The sequence below is a fragment of the Melozone crissalis genome, unplaced genomic scaffold (assembly GCF_028551555.1).
Source record: "Melozone crissalis strain CALT ecotype California unplaced genomic scaffold, PUWL_Pcris_2 ptg000061l_1, whole genome shotgun sequence".
In the NCBI taxonomy this organism is placed as follows: Eukaryota; Metazoa; Chordata; class Aves; order Passeriformes; family Passerellidae; genus Melozone; species Melozone crissalis.
The window spans coordinates 10,408,223-10,422,960 of record NW_026535839.1 but is presented as its reverse complement, the minus strand read 5'-3'; the positions used below and the strand labels follow the sequence as shown (position 1 = coordinate 10,422,960).

Genomic DNA, 14,738 nt, shown 5'->3' with positions numbered 1-14,738 from the left:
GGCCCATGAAGAGAACATCTCTCCCCAGAGGGAGGATGGGTCATGGAAGAGATAAAGAACACTGCCCCACCTGGTTTCCACAGCTGGTAATAGAATACTTTTGGTTACATCTTGCATTGCAACCTAAGACAGCTCTCCACACAATAACCAGTTATTTGTTTCTTTCTCCTTTTAGCACATAGACAGATTTACACCACTGTAGAAATTAACTCAGTTCCTTGGAAAATGCCTGAGAAAATATTTTATGTAGCATGTTCAGGGAATTACTCTCTGTTTTGATGGACCCTAAGGGTTTGGGTGGCAGTTCCAAACTCATTAATTCTTTATAAGCAAGCTCTTATGCAAACTTGATGGAGAATGTGTGAGGGTTGTGCCCACTGCTCATAACTGCTTTGTGTCACTTGGGGGTTGATGGTGAAAGATGCTCTGCACCACAGAGATGTTTTGTTTCTTTTGGAGACTTAAAAATCTTTTGTGTATGAGTTGCAGTTCCTTTTCTGATCCTTGTTTTTAACATTATTGTTTCAATCTCTTGAAATGACATATTGGGTGGCTTCTTGTAAGGAAATCTGACAGGGTAGTAGCCAGCAAGCTGGTCTCCCTGTGTGCGGGGAGATGGTAGCATCCATGGATCTGTTTTTCATTCCATGTCTTCCATCTGGGCTGCTTCTGTCCAATATGCTCTACTCAAATGTAACAGCCTGGTTGTAGTCTCACTTGTAGCCAACTCAGCCTTTCACTTGGTTTTAGGTTTCTCCTGCCTTAGAGAAAAGTAGTCCTATGAGGGGTTATTTTGTACGTTAGCCTTGTAAATTTGTAAGTTGGAGTTGTTGGGTTGAATGTCACATAGCGCTGAAGGATTTCTTTAAAGGGCTGTGATGGTGTTGTTTTCAACTTTGTGTTCAAGGTAAAATGGATTTCTGATTTAGAATGTGGAAATTCACATCAACTCAGTCATGTTCTTCATAAGCCTCATGGACCACTTTAGAGATAGAGAATATCCTGAGCAATTTTCAATAAAAACCACCATCAGGAAATGTCAGTGCATAATTATAAGCATTTGGATGCTCTGTTTTCCTTGGAGAAACTTGGCATGAAGACCACTGCATGTAGGAGAGAATAGCTACATAAGTATCTTTGGTTTTGGCACAGAACTGATTACTATCTAATGACATTTAACAGCATTTTTAGTTTTATATTTGATATGTGGCATCTCTCTTGATAGTGATACATCTGACAGATAAAATACTAGACTAAATGGGACCACCACTGTATCTTGTCATTGTTCCATACCTTGTTCTTGAAAGTCAGCCTTGCTTTTTGTTGCTGAGTATTAGTGAGTTTTGTTCTTGCATGATGAAGTTTCTAGTTGAAGGTAAAATAGCCACAATACTTCTATTGTCTTTATGATTTTGATTTTGTTTCTTTTAAAGTTTGGTTAGCAGTTGTGGTTTGTCGTGGAGTGCAGGTATGGCATCTGGCTTACCCCTTGCTTTATCTGCCAGATCAGTTTCTCGTATTGGGTGAGAATAGCTCGGGTTTTCCTGCTTTGCCCTCAATAGAGGGAAGACCCCAAATGACGCTGGGGAAAACTTTCTCTCAGCATACTCAGCTTTGCATTTTTAAAGGTGATGAAGGCTGGATTTTACTAGAAAGTTCAGAAGTTGCTGTACTGTGGTGCTCCATCTGATGACAGAAGCTCTGCAGAGCTGCTGTAGGGTCTGTGCTGTGCTTCCCCAGCATGGCTGGTGTGGCATCCAGATCTCAGGATGTGCAGACCCTGAGTGCCTGGTACCCTGCCTGTTATTCCCTGTTCACTCTGTTACAGAACTCAGTGCTGAGCCTGGGTCCAGGGCTGGCTGAGCTGTTAGCATGAAGCTGTGCCTGAGCACAGGCAGGTCTGTCAGGGTGGGACTCCTTCATTCTTCAAACTGGATGCACTGACCACTAATAAATGAGAGTGGACTTGTTCAAAGTTACCCTTGCTTGGGAGAGAAACTTTGCTAGGAGGAGTCAAATCCCTCCCCTCTTCCCACTTGCAGGCTTCCAATTGAGTGTTAAGCCTCAAGCAAAAAGACAAAAGAAATACTGAAAGTGGCATTTTCAGGGTTTTTTTAACCTCATCTGTGGATTTAATGCATTATTCTCAAGGTCATTTAATCAGAAGCCTTTTTCTTGTGAAAGGTGTGGTAGTACCTTATGTTTTAAATAGGCTTAATCTACTTGGTTTAACCTGAGATGCTGTTTTGAATAATTGAGGGAATAAAAAGTGGTATTTTGTATGGGTTTTTGTATCGACTTTTGCAGAATGAGAAAAATATATATGCACCTTTATGGGCTTTGCAAATGGGAGACCCCACCTGGCTTCCCAGGTCACTGTCAACTGAGGAAATCACAGCCAGGTCCATGTTAGGTTTGGGAGGTGTTGTCTCCCAAAAATCTAGATTTGAGACTAGATTGAGGTCATGTTTAGTGAGCAAAATCCTAAATGTGTTTGGGAGATTTTGCTGTGGGATGTTAGCTATTTTGTCCTTTCTGTGTCTCTGAGGGGATTCAGTCCCCCACACTGACCTTTTTGGGGATGGTATCCACACCTTTTCACCACCAGGGATTTTTTGGTTGCAGATCTTCCCAGACTTCCCCACCCTTTGACAAAATGAGATGTTAGGCAGGAAGGGAGGAGCGTGGCATGAATCATCTCAGTTCAAACCGTTGAAAGGAACTTTATTTGTGTGAGTCCATAGCAAAGGGGGCTTCCCCCTTCCCCAGCAGCGCCGTCAGCCCTGCTTGTGATGCGGATCATGCTCTGCCCGGCTCTGCAGAGTGTGCGAGCGAGACAGAGCTGCAGCAGAGAGCTGTAATTTATAAACCTATTATAAACCATATAAATCTGAATCATTTTAAATAGAAGATGACCTTTCCCTGCTTAACACGGCAGCTGCAAAAAAAAGAGTCGGGGTAGTGTGAAAGCAGTGGAGAAATTCAATCCATGGTGCCTTTTTATTGTTCCTCCTGTGTTGCTGGTGCTATATTTAGAAGCTTACATCACTTAAGGAATGATGACAGTCTCTGCCCTCCCCCTCCCGCTCTCCCCCTGCTCTCCCTCGCTCCTTCCCTTAGGATGGATCATGTTTTCATACTACTTATGAGTCCTACAGATCTTGGGGTAGGATTTTTCTACAGCCTTTCAGTGAGTGCTGCCGTGGAAAGTGACATGTGTAAGGATGTGATGGCACCACAGAATGTCACCCTGAAGGGGAACAGGAGCTTATGGTGCTGCTTTCCCTGCCTCCCCTGCCTAAAGAGCCAGGAACAGGGTGGAGGTTGTATGTTTTTTCCTTTTTTCCTGAGAAGCCCTGGTGAGGGGCTGACCATGCCACGACAATACAATGAGTTGTTTTTGGTGTTTAAGTTCAGAGGTGAGGAGAGCCTCTGAGCAGCAGGGCAGAAACACTGAATCCCGTGAGCTGTGCCAGCATGGCAGGGTCTGCAGCAGGCTCTGCCTTCTGCCCCTCCCTCCCCATTGCCTGTCTGTCCAGAACGATGTAAAGTACTCAAACCTATGGAAATAACCTCTTGTTGCAGGTGCCCTAAATGCTAAAATATTTCTGCATAATGCTGCTATGTTTGGCAATTTCCACTCGGAAAACTCTATTAAAATGAATGATTTTAGCCCGAAACATCTTTGCCCGAGTGTGTGCAGTGACAGATCGCCTTGTGAGCAGCAGCTGCCTTCCCCAGCCCCCACCATGGGCTTAGAGTCAGGGTGAGACCAGAGCTGCTGCTCTGTAATGGGGGGCCATTGGAGGTGCCCGCTCATGTCTGAGCGCTGCGGGAAGCTGTGTGCCAGGGACAGTGTGCCAGCGGCCGCCTGCCTCTGAGGACAAAGGGACAGCAGTCCTGAAGCACAGCTCGCAGCCCCAGGCCCCTCGGCCGGCAGCTCCTGCCTCGTCAGCCAGGGCCGTGATGGCTTTGAGACCGTCCCGTCCTCCCTGCTGGAATTGCACAATGGGCTTTTCTTCCTCTGATTGATCAGGAAAAAGTCCTGCTGCTTGTGGGGTACCTCTGCCAGCAGCTGCTGGTGCTTCCCGCCTGTGCAGGGCTTGCATTTGTGGTGTCCTTAAATAAGGGAAGACTCTAATCCTGCCTGGCTGAATGTGCATTTAAATTATGAAAGGCTTTGCTATCCTTTTAAAAACATCTCATTTTTCAGTGACTTACTCTTGTTAGACAATTAGAACGTGCAGATTTGGTTAACAGTCTGGAGGATTCAGGTAGCATTATGGGAGGATAAAGAGAATGATGCAGAGAAATCTATGGAGTGGTATTTCAGCATGGAAATAAATCAGTGTTAAGGAACAAAGACTCCCTTTACTACAGAGATTGTATACTGTTTTTTCCTTATGATCTTCTTAAAACTTGGATTCTGGCTTAAAATGTGACTGGTGATTTTCTGTTTGTGATTCTGCTCAATGCTGCAGCTCTTCTCAAGTATTTCAGTTGCGATCACTACCAAGCCTTTGTATCAGATTTTTTTTTTTTTTCATCTCAGAGTTGCTCTAGTTTTTGAGATTTGTCATTAAACCAGACGATTTATAAAAAACTTACATCCCCGTGCTGCAGGGAGCTGGGGCTGCAGAGAGAGAGGCATGTGTTAAAATAAATAAATAAATGAATGGAAGCAGAAGGGGGTGGGGGGATGCCCCAGAAGCCGGGGTGTGGAAGTAGGTCAGGTTTTCCCCCCACGCGGGGCTGGGTGGGCAGGGCTGCGCAGCGTGGGCTGCAGCCCCCCGGGACCCCCGCAGCAGCCGCCGCGCTCATTGGCGGCGCGGCCACAGGGATGATGTCATCTGCACTTAAAGGCAAAACCAGGAGGAAATAGAATTTCGTTCCCATTATTGAGCTGGTGTTTACAGTAGTTGTAAAATATGGCATCTGCGCCAAAATCTGCGCTGGATCGGGTTTGCAGCACAATGCAGCAGGATGGATCTGGGAGGTGGAGATCTGTCCGGAGAGCTATCAGGGGCAGGCAGGCAGGGAGAGGGTTCTTTCAGCTGCATGGGTTCTTTTCTCCTTGATATAAATTGTGATTATGCTAGCCATAATGCAGGAAACACCACATGGAAGTGTTTGGGTGTTCACTGCTTCTGGGGATTTATCACTGTAGCATTACAGACATTTAAGATGCTTCTAAATACAATTTTATGAATTATTAGAAAAGAGGCAATACAGTAATGTGTAAGATGAAGCTCACATATCCAGTCTATTGTTTAGTATTGAAAAAGCAGTAAAAGAAACAGCTATTTGTGTAGTGCTTTGTAAAAATCTAAAGTAGTTAGAATGCTTTCAGCTTTTAGAAATCAAATAGACTTTGTGTTTGCAAATTTTGCAGGCGCAGGATTGAAGTTCAGATTGTCCTTTATGTTTAAATACAAATTAAACCCAGTAATATTTATGGACCCTGGTTGCATTTATTATTTTTGTTGTTTGATAAGAGGTTGAGTAAATTCAGACATTGATGCTAGTTTTTCCCTTTTAGGATAGTTTTGGAAGGTCTTTCTGGGTTAAGGTGCAACTCTTATCCTAAGTGTTGGACTTGGTGATCCTTTTACGTCTCTTTTGACTCCAGATGTTTTATGTTTCTGTGGTAATTTGGGTCATATACTGGAAAGACTTCAGCTCCTGGATGACTGCTTAGGAGCTATTGGTGTGAGATGGAGAGTGGTGCCCTGTTGGTACAACTTGGCTTCAAAGATTTGAGAATCTCCTTCTGTGTGTCCCTTGGCACAGTGGATGAAAAAGAGCTTTCTCTGGAGTGCTCAAACTGCCTGATTCAATATTCAAAAATAACCAAGCAGACAAGACGAAAAAGGCATTTTTGGCCCTCACTACCCGCAGGCCCCCCTTGGCAGCTCCATTTGTGCACAGGAGGTACAGCCATCATGGGCTAGTTTTGATTTGGAGAATTACCCTCAAGTCTGATGTGGCGACAAAAATTCTTTCCAAAAAGAGGAAAGCACTAACAGTGAGTGCCCCTTCTTATGAAGAAAATCATCCAGAGACCAAAATAATGGCTTTAACAGAACCAGCACCCTCTGTCCCCTTGCCTGTCTCCTCCCTCCTCCCCTCCCGTGCGCAGTAGCAGAAGTCATTTGCCTTCTAGGAACCGAAAGCATCACGGCAGACCTGGCTCAAAGGTGTGGCATCCCTGAGATCCCTCCTTGGAGCATCTCTCCAGCATACTGGAGAGATGGGCTGCTATCCAAGACTTTAAGCTCCTTTCAAATATATCAGTTTTTAGTTGCAAAAAGAGATTACAGAACTAAATTGACGACTGCAGAATTAAGGGAAATTGGGTTGGAGACAGAACTGGTCTTGATTGAGCAGGGAAAAAAAACCCCACCCTCCAAAACTTTTAAAAAGTGTTCCAAAACCATTAAAACCATGAGAATTATAAACATCACTTTTTAATAAGAAATTTACTTCTCATTCTGGATCAAATCTCTGTATTGTGTATGATGAGATAAAAGTGTTAGAGAGTCTCTAGAGTGACACATACATAAAAGCAAATTTTTTTTATTGTGAGCTGATGATGCATGTGTCTGTGTGCATGTGAATGGCTGCAGATATTTATTGTACTTTTTTAAAAATTTGAATGCAGAGATGAATAATAATCTACCTAAATGCTGCTGAAAATGTTAGTAGAGTACATGTGATTAATTAAAAAAAATATTTAGAAAAAGGAGAATAATCAGAGTTCCAGCACATCCCTGAATAGATATAAAAAGATATAAAAGCTGATGTGCAGCAGGGTGTTTGAGCAGTTGTACTGATATGTGTGTTTATATTAGGTCAATAAAGATGCTCTGTTGGCTGCATCTGCAGATCCAGTAGCCAATTGATCTAATGCAGTTTCTAAAGGCTTTCTATACAGGTGATGTCATCCTTTTAGCTCCGTTCCCCTCCCACTCTCTTTCCTCCTTATTAGATATTTCATCTTGCTGCGGAGCATCCAATCGATGGGAGCTTCTCCTGAGGGAGCTGCTGAGAAGCAAGCAAAGATAGTAGGAATTAGGACTCCAGCAGGCAGCCTTGCTGTAGCTATGGACGTCCTGTTTTGTTTGGCATTACAGAAATGTTTTAATTGGAAAAGCTAGGCGTGGATTAGCCGTGCTATCTGACTGATGCATTAGAATACCAAGCGACACTGCAGAGTTGTAAACGGCATTAAAAAAAAAAGAAAAAAAAGGAGGGGGTGCAAAAGAGAAAAGGGTTTGTATTGCAGAGGCTTTTAATACATTCCACAGCGCAAACCTGTTAGAGCATATATCCTGGAGCTACAGTACGGATGCGAATTCAATTCCTGCATTTATGATGGACACGAGTATAAAGAAGAAACTTTAATATCCAAGGGTGTGGGATTCCTGGATTGCCTAAGATGCTGAAGGACCTTTGCAAAATTTCATCTACTGTATTAGGATGAAGTTTCTGAAAAGTGGACCCGAAGATAAGCCACTTGTAAATGAATTTTAGAAGAGAAAAAAGAAATTTGAAGAATTCATACCTTGCTTTTTAATGTATTGTTGCTTTAACCTGCAGTTCTAATCCATTTCTGAATTAATTCAATTTAAGCAGCACTTTTTGGGTGCCTGCCTCTTGCCTGGAGGAACGTATGGATATTTGTATTTGAGAAGCTAGGAAACATTTTGATTTGAATTTATGTGCTTGTTAAAACTGGAACATTTTTATAGGAATTGCTGCTGCTGCTAACTCCCTGCAATACTGAAAACTCCTCAGATCTAGTGGAAGCTGTAATCGAATTCAGTGTGAAATCCAAGCCTGAGAAGTTGCATATATGCACATTGCTGCTTTATGATTTTTAAAGAGAAAGCAGAAGGGATTTTTCTCATTTTTTCCCCCTGTGGCTTTTATTTGAGAAAGGAAACTTTTTTCCCCCAGCCTAAGAAATGGCTTTTCTTGTTCGATGTTATGCCAACTGCCTACAGCCCTGGGCCTCCAAAGTAAGTAAGATTTTGTCTGTGCTGCATTTCTGTGACATGTAGTGACAGCCCTGGTGCTGGCTGAATGTTCCCTTCTCATCCCAGCAGCATGCTGGGTTGAAGGTACTGGAATCCTGGCTGTGCATGAACTATTTCTGTAGAATCATTTCTTAACAGGAAGGGGGAACCTAGAAATCATGGAATTGTTTTATATACTGATAGCTTAAAAATTACCAGCAAGTATAAAAATAATGCCATTTGCTTATGAAATGTGTTAAGCTTGGTTTTTAGCCTATAAATATGAAGTGTATATGAAGCCTATAAATATTATTGCAGTGTAACATTTTTATAACTGCTGGCATATTTTGCTAACTTGAGATTACTAGTATCCAAACCCAGTGATGTTTTAATTTTCAAGCTGTGTGGAGCTGTACTGGTTGTTTCCTTTGTGCAGCAGCATGGAATTGGTTAATTATTTAGCTGAACTATGTAATTACAATTAGCTTTAAAGGACTCCCAATTATTTTTTGTGTCTGAGAATGCAGTATTTCTGTGAAACTGGGGAGGGAAGGGTGTTTCTTTTAAATGGCATAATGAAAGCTAGAATGTTCGAGCAAACCCACCTTGAGATAAAAGCCTTTAAAGAAATTAAAAATACAATATTTATGAGACTATTACTGTTTGGTATGCTCAGTCAGAAAATTAGCTGAGTTTCTGATATTTTATTGAGGCTACTACCAAGAAGTAGTCATCTAAGACACAGGAATTGCCTTATAAATCTAGGGCCAGGCAGATATTCATTATTATTCCTTTATTATAATTCTGTATTTGCTGGTTAGAAAAAGAATGTGCAACTTTCTGGTGTTTGGAGGCAGTGGGCAAAAGCCTTGTGCTCATGGCAGTGTGAGATGCAGCACTGACTTTGGAGCAGGAGATGCTCTTGACTTTGGTCCCAGGAAGTTGAGTCTCAATGACGTGATGGTGTGCACAGGCACAGGGAGGAGAAGCCAGCTGGGGGTGTGGACTCCCTGTCCAGGCTGATTTTCCCTGTTTGGTTTTTGTGTCTGGTGTGATGTAAAGGGAAGCTCGTGGTGAACAGGGGGGTGCAAGCTCTGGGCTGTGGGGTTTCCCTGAGTGGGTGCCAAACCCAGCGTGGAGCTGCGTGGGTGGGTGTGTGGCTGCATTTTGGGGTTTCACAGGTGCTGAATTCCCCCAGCAGCAGTGAAGTGCAGCTGCAGGTACTCGTGGTCCTGGAGAGTGGCTCTGTGTGCTCACACAGGTAATGGTGGCTCCTCACCTTGCAGTTCCTGCTGCTGGCAAACCCTGGCCTGTTTGTGTTATGGTCCATGCCCCAGTGTACATGGAGGGTCTTTCTTCCCTTCCTACTCTGCAGACATTAATTATGAAAGGCTGAGTTTACTTAAGCTTGACTTACCTGCGCTGCCCTTATTAAGAAGGTTTGAATGTTGTAATACTGCTTAAAAACTGGGAATGCTTTAGTCACCTTGGTGTTTCAGCTGGGATTGCACTCTCCACAGAGCTTGGGCTGAAGTGAGAAACCACAAAAAAGCCTGTGCTCAAATAAGGGCTTCATAAGGGTAAAATAATAACATAAAAAATAAAAGTTTTTTGACCCCTGTGTCAGCTCTGTGGACAATATCCAGTGGATTGCTGCTCTGCCAGCCAAGCCATTTATTCACTCAGTTACTATTGATAAATGAGATGGTATAAAATGTTAGGAAGGGGAAAGTTTGTTTTTTTCTTTCTTTTTTTTCCCTCCTAATGGCTTATGAGAACCCATTAACTGATTTTGCATTGCAGTCCATAGCTAACAGTTCTTTACCTTTAAAACCATAAAGGTAAAGCGTTTTATTCCTTTCTGAAAAAACCCACAAGCTATCTAAAACTTCTACAGCCCCCCCCAAAATTTTGACAGGATCTGTTCATGTTGTTTGGTAACTCTGAGGAGAAGTGTGCATAGGATTAAACAAACTGATGTGCTGAATCAGATCTGAGTTTGTGCCATTTTGGTTTTAGCTGAGCTTTGTACTAAAAATCTGTTTCTATGACAAGTGTTTTATAGTAATACATAATACAGCAAAATAAGTCCTGTCAGAATTTTAAATATGTAAGTTAAATATGTAAGCTTCAAGTTTAACTTGAAAATGTCAAGTATTTTGTGTTTTGAAACTAGAACTTAGATTTATGTAGATCTGTGCCAGAATTGTTTTAATCAGCTGCTTTTAAACTGGTACAGGACAGTAGTCTGAAAATGGGCTGTTGACTCAGTTGTAATTACAGCTGTTCTGGATGTGACAGTGTGATGATCCATGGATTGAATCAGAGCAAGATGAAGTCATATTTCTTATGACTAATCATAAAGGTAGGCTTTTGTGAGGGTAGAACACTTCTGAAGGTTAACCTTAGCCTAGGGAGGTTAATTGGAGTGGCTGAGGAGGAGCAGGAGCCAGCCTAGGAGCCTGTGGACACCTGAAGGCATTCTCCAGTGCCAGGTGTCTCTGCTGTCCACAGCAGTGTCCATAGCACACCCTGTTAGTGCGGCTCTCATCCTCCAGAGACCCCATGGCTTTTGGTTTCCCAAAGTAAGGTGCAAAGCAGACTTGTGTGAAACAATGAATGCATTCCATTTCCCTGCATCCAGAGCTGTAAAAGGAGGATGAACAGAGGGAGATAACAGTGAATGTGTATCTGCAGTGCCCTTTCAGGCAGGTTCTTGTGGAGGTCAGCGAATTTCTGAGGGCTGCTGAGAACTGGAAACGTGTCTGAGAGCCATCACCCTCTCCTTGGAGCGGGAGATGATGGCTGTGTGCATCTGGAGGAGCCAGCAGTGGGGCAGAGCTGCCCTTGTGAGGGATGGTCTCTACCCTGGGGACCCTGCCCCTGCTGGACTGACAGGCTGGGGAAGATGGGATAAACAGATGCAGGCATTGGTAAGGAAACGTGGGCAGGACGATAAGCAGTGAGAAGTGTGGTGAGCAGTGATCAAAGCTGTGCCAGCTGTGGAGCCACTGTGGCTCTGGAAGAGGATGAGGAAGATGGAGGAATTAGTATCACGTTGGTGGAGATCTGTCTCCACAGGCTGGTTCTCTTGGCAAGGACAAGAGACATTCAGCTTACATTAAACAAAACTGTGATGCCAGTGCAGTATTTCAAAGAGGAAAAGAATTCACAAGTAATAATTCACAAATAATTCACAATCTCGGCGAGATTTTGGTTGTCTTTGTAATTCTGATCATAACTTTCCCTGTTCAGTTGTCTGTGATGCACTTTGTGGTATTGGACTCCTAACTGTAACTGTGCTGTAAAGTCATTATGAAGGAGAGCTCTAAATGTAACAATTTAGATGTAGAGGGTTCTTCTGTAATAGAAATTTTATGCACATTTTAAGAATTTTCCAAGCCTGGGATGTACCCACAGTTACTGTGTGAAGCATGAGGGTCTGATGGGGTGGGTATGGATTGATTGGATAATGTTTCTATAGAGGCTATTTAAAATGGATGCTTTTTGAGATAATGTACTTTTTATAGAAAATAAGAGTTTTTGAATTAACATTTAAGCTTTTAAATTTTTGTCCTGAAGCCAAATAGTTTAATTCAAGATCCCAGGTGCATGTGAAACTTATCTTATGGCAGTAGATGGTAATTTATTTTCTCTGGGCTTCTGTGCTCTTCTCTTTCTGCTATTTAGATATAAATCTAATAATGTGGAGCATGATAATGATACATTTGCTCTGTAAAAATTTGTGTTTGGGTTAGAGCAGAAGACTTGGAGTAATCTTTCAGTCCCATTCCTATTTCTGGTGTCCTCTCAGAGGGATGTGATACAATTTTTGATTATTCATAACTAAAATGAGTGTAATCTCATCTTCTGATTCCATAGGGCATCAGTTTGATCTCCAGGATCTTGAGTTGGAACCTTCATGCAATTAAAGATTTCATTTCAGTTCCTCAGAAGAAAACCAGAGCTTTGATAGTGTGTCCTTGATTTGATTCGATGTCATCCTTATCTTTGCTGATGTGCTTACATGGAAAGTAGCCCCAGTAGTATGAATTTTAAATGCTTTCAGAGCAAATAGAGTAACTGATCCTTTGTTCCATTTTTTTCAGTCCCTTTGATAAGGTCTTTCTCTTCCCCTTGGTCCTGCCTTTCCCACCAGTCTCTGTGTCTGTAGCTCCAGCCCAGCTTTCAGCATCACAGAGCTGGCCCTGTCATCCCTTGCTGTGGTTGCTCTCTGAGCTCCTCTCCTGGCTCCTCGTGGTTCCTTTCCCTCCTGGGAGCTTTGCATTGCATAGTTTAGCCCTCTTTGGAATTTTTGGAGTTTCAGCCAGCCCCTCAGAGTATTCATGGTCTCTCCTACCCTGTATTTTCTGATCCTTTTGCCCTTCACCCACTGCTCAGAAGGATTGCTTTGATTCTCCATGTTTTTTGTGGGGGCACAGCCTCTTGGTTCCTCAGTCCTGTGATCCCTGGGCACTTGGAGATTGAGGACTTGGACTGACAAATGATAGTTTTTCTTACACTTTGATACAAGTGTTAAATCTGTTTTCTGTAACCACTTGCAGGATACTTTTTGTAAAACTTCTTAAACTATCAGGCAAAAAAATGCATTTAAGATAAAAACTGTTTAGTATGAGCTATGTGGCCATTTACTCCAGAAAACTTGGATTTTCTTATACTCTGATGTATAATATGTTAAAGTTAAGTCAAGTATACATTGTGCTACTTTTCAACAGAAAAAGCCTTTTCCTGAAGTATTGTTTTTGTGGGAAATTAGATCTTAATATACAAATAAAAACCTATCTGTTCATTTATTTCCTCTTAGACTTTGTTTTAAACCTCCTTTGTTAGAATTCTTCTTACAGCTACAGTCTAGGTCAGCACCACCCTCTTTTGCCCCTCTTGTTTCCATCAATGCATTTCTTGCTGAATACAGAAAGAAAACGTGGAAGCACCAATGGAAGACTGGTGCTGCTTTGGTTTTTTTGCGTGTACAGGGTCTGAGGGTCTCCTTACCCAGCCCCTGGCTCAGAGGTGGTGCTGACAGGGTCAGTGTGCTCACTGTGCTCCTGTGTCCTTGGAGCCTGCTCGGTGCATCCCAGAGCTGATTGTCACCTGCATGTCACCGCTGTGACGCGGGGCTGTGGCAGCCTGAGGATGTGTAAAGAGGGATTGTCACCCTGCTGGATTTTACCAGTCCGTGCAGCTAGCAGCTGATAAATTATTTAGTGGATGAAGGTCGATGTAGGTGTGGAATTTTATGTGCCCTGCTGTACTGGCTGAGGATGGGAGTTCCCAAATGTCAGGCTGCTGGAGATTCTGGATTTCTTGTAGAACTGAGCATCACTAGTCCCTGTCACACTTTTCCTACTGTAATTATTTACACAAGACACTTTTTACTGTTGTATTAATTTTCAGTGGTGAGAACAAAGAGTAGAATTTGGAGTAAAATAAGTACTTTTGAACATTCCTGTTCCATATTCAAAATAACAAAAACCACAAGTCTTGACATTTAAAAATATGTTACTTTGTGAATGGACCAGAGAAGAGTTGATCTTCATTTTTTGCAACCATCACTTATGTTTACTTGCTGAATATTCCCTTTATAATGGATTTCCCATCAATACTCGTACAGTTTTTTGTGGGTGAATTTTCAGAACCACTTCTTCTCCAAAGCTGAGATGTTTGCGTGTCAGACACTTGGCATTATCGTGAGTTAAGGCATAGTAGTAATCTATAATTTAGACATCTGAAAACCAAATTAAAATTGCATTACATGTGTGGTTTAAGGCAACACCAGAATATAGTTTGAAATTCTGTCCTCATATCACCTTATTGTAACTAAGGAAATGTAATACTTCAGAGAATTTTAATTTCTATGTGCTATAGGAGCCACAAAGACCAAAATACTCTTGGCTACCAGAGGCAATAAACAGCCTCTAGGGATTATTAATTCTTCCAGATGGTTTTTATGTGTTATGTGTGTTTTTCTACCTTCATGCAAGCCTGGAGATATTTTAGGAAGGCTTCAGGAATAGTTTTTGAGGCACTGCAAGGCTGCCACGAATTATGTCAACTTGGTCCTTATTTCTTTGAGATTCATGTGTGTAGTATAGATAAAACCAGTAGATAGTGTAGATACTGAATTAAAACATTGTAATAAATATTGTCATGAAGTTTGTGTAGTTGTATATAGGTACTGAGGTTTTTTGCATTGTGTTATTGAAGGGCACAGGATTTTATCTGGACCTGTTGGGTAAAAAGCTTGCGCCACCACTTGGCTTTAAAAACAAAAACCTCGCCCCCCAGACATCATTGGTGCTTTTTAAAAGCTGAAGAAATCTGGTTTTGTGCCACTGGTGAGCCATCTGTGGTCTTTAAGGAGGAAATGGTTTTGTTTGCATTAAGTCTGTGGACTGATGTCAGCATGGGTAATTCAGCTGGGCTCATCTTATTCTCTCTGTGGACACCTAAGTGGCCTCTCTTTGTATCTCAGAGAAGCAACTTCCTCCTCTCCCATTAACACAGCTCTAAGTGTATTTTGAACTGGAGGAGAATTGTGGCTTGTATGTAAAAGGTTAATATAAAGCAGAGTTAATTTATACAAATCCTTGTGAAAAAAATTACTGAAAATTCTACAGAACAACTTCAGAGAAGTCGTGGGTTTTAGTGGTTTCTTGTTGATTTACTGGCAGGATATATGAGATGATTAAAATAATT

At 42.1% G+C, this 14,738-nt stretch overlaps 1 protein-coding gene across 7 annotated transcripts in view; it reads left to right on the top strand.

The window, feature by feature from the left end:
• RAPGEF6 (Rap guanine nucleotide exchange factor 6) overlaps positions 1-14,738 on the top strand; it is a 121,481-nt gene that overhangs the window by 53,511 nt on the left and 53,232 nt on the right. The window contains exon 1 of one of the 7 annotated variants that reach the window (XM_054288200.1): positions 7,020-8,021. The exons of the other annotated variants lie outside the window; for them this stretch is intronic. Within the exon in view, the coding sequence (XP_054144175.1) occupies positions 7,968-8,021 (54 nt within the window). The 5' untranslated portion in view covers positions 7,020-7,967. Of the gene's footprint in view, positions 1-7,019; positions 8,022-14,738 lie in introns of those variants that run through there. 7 annotated transcript variants of the gene reach the window in all.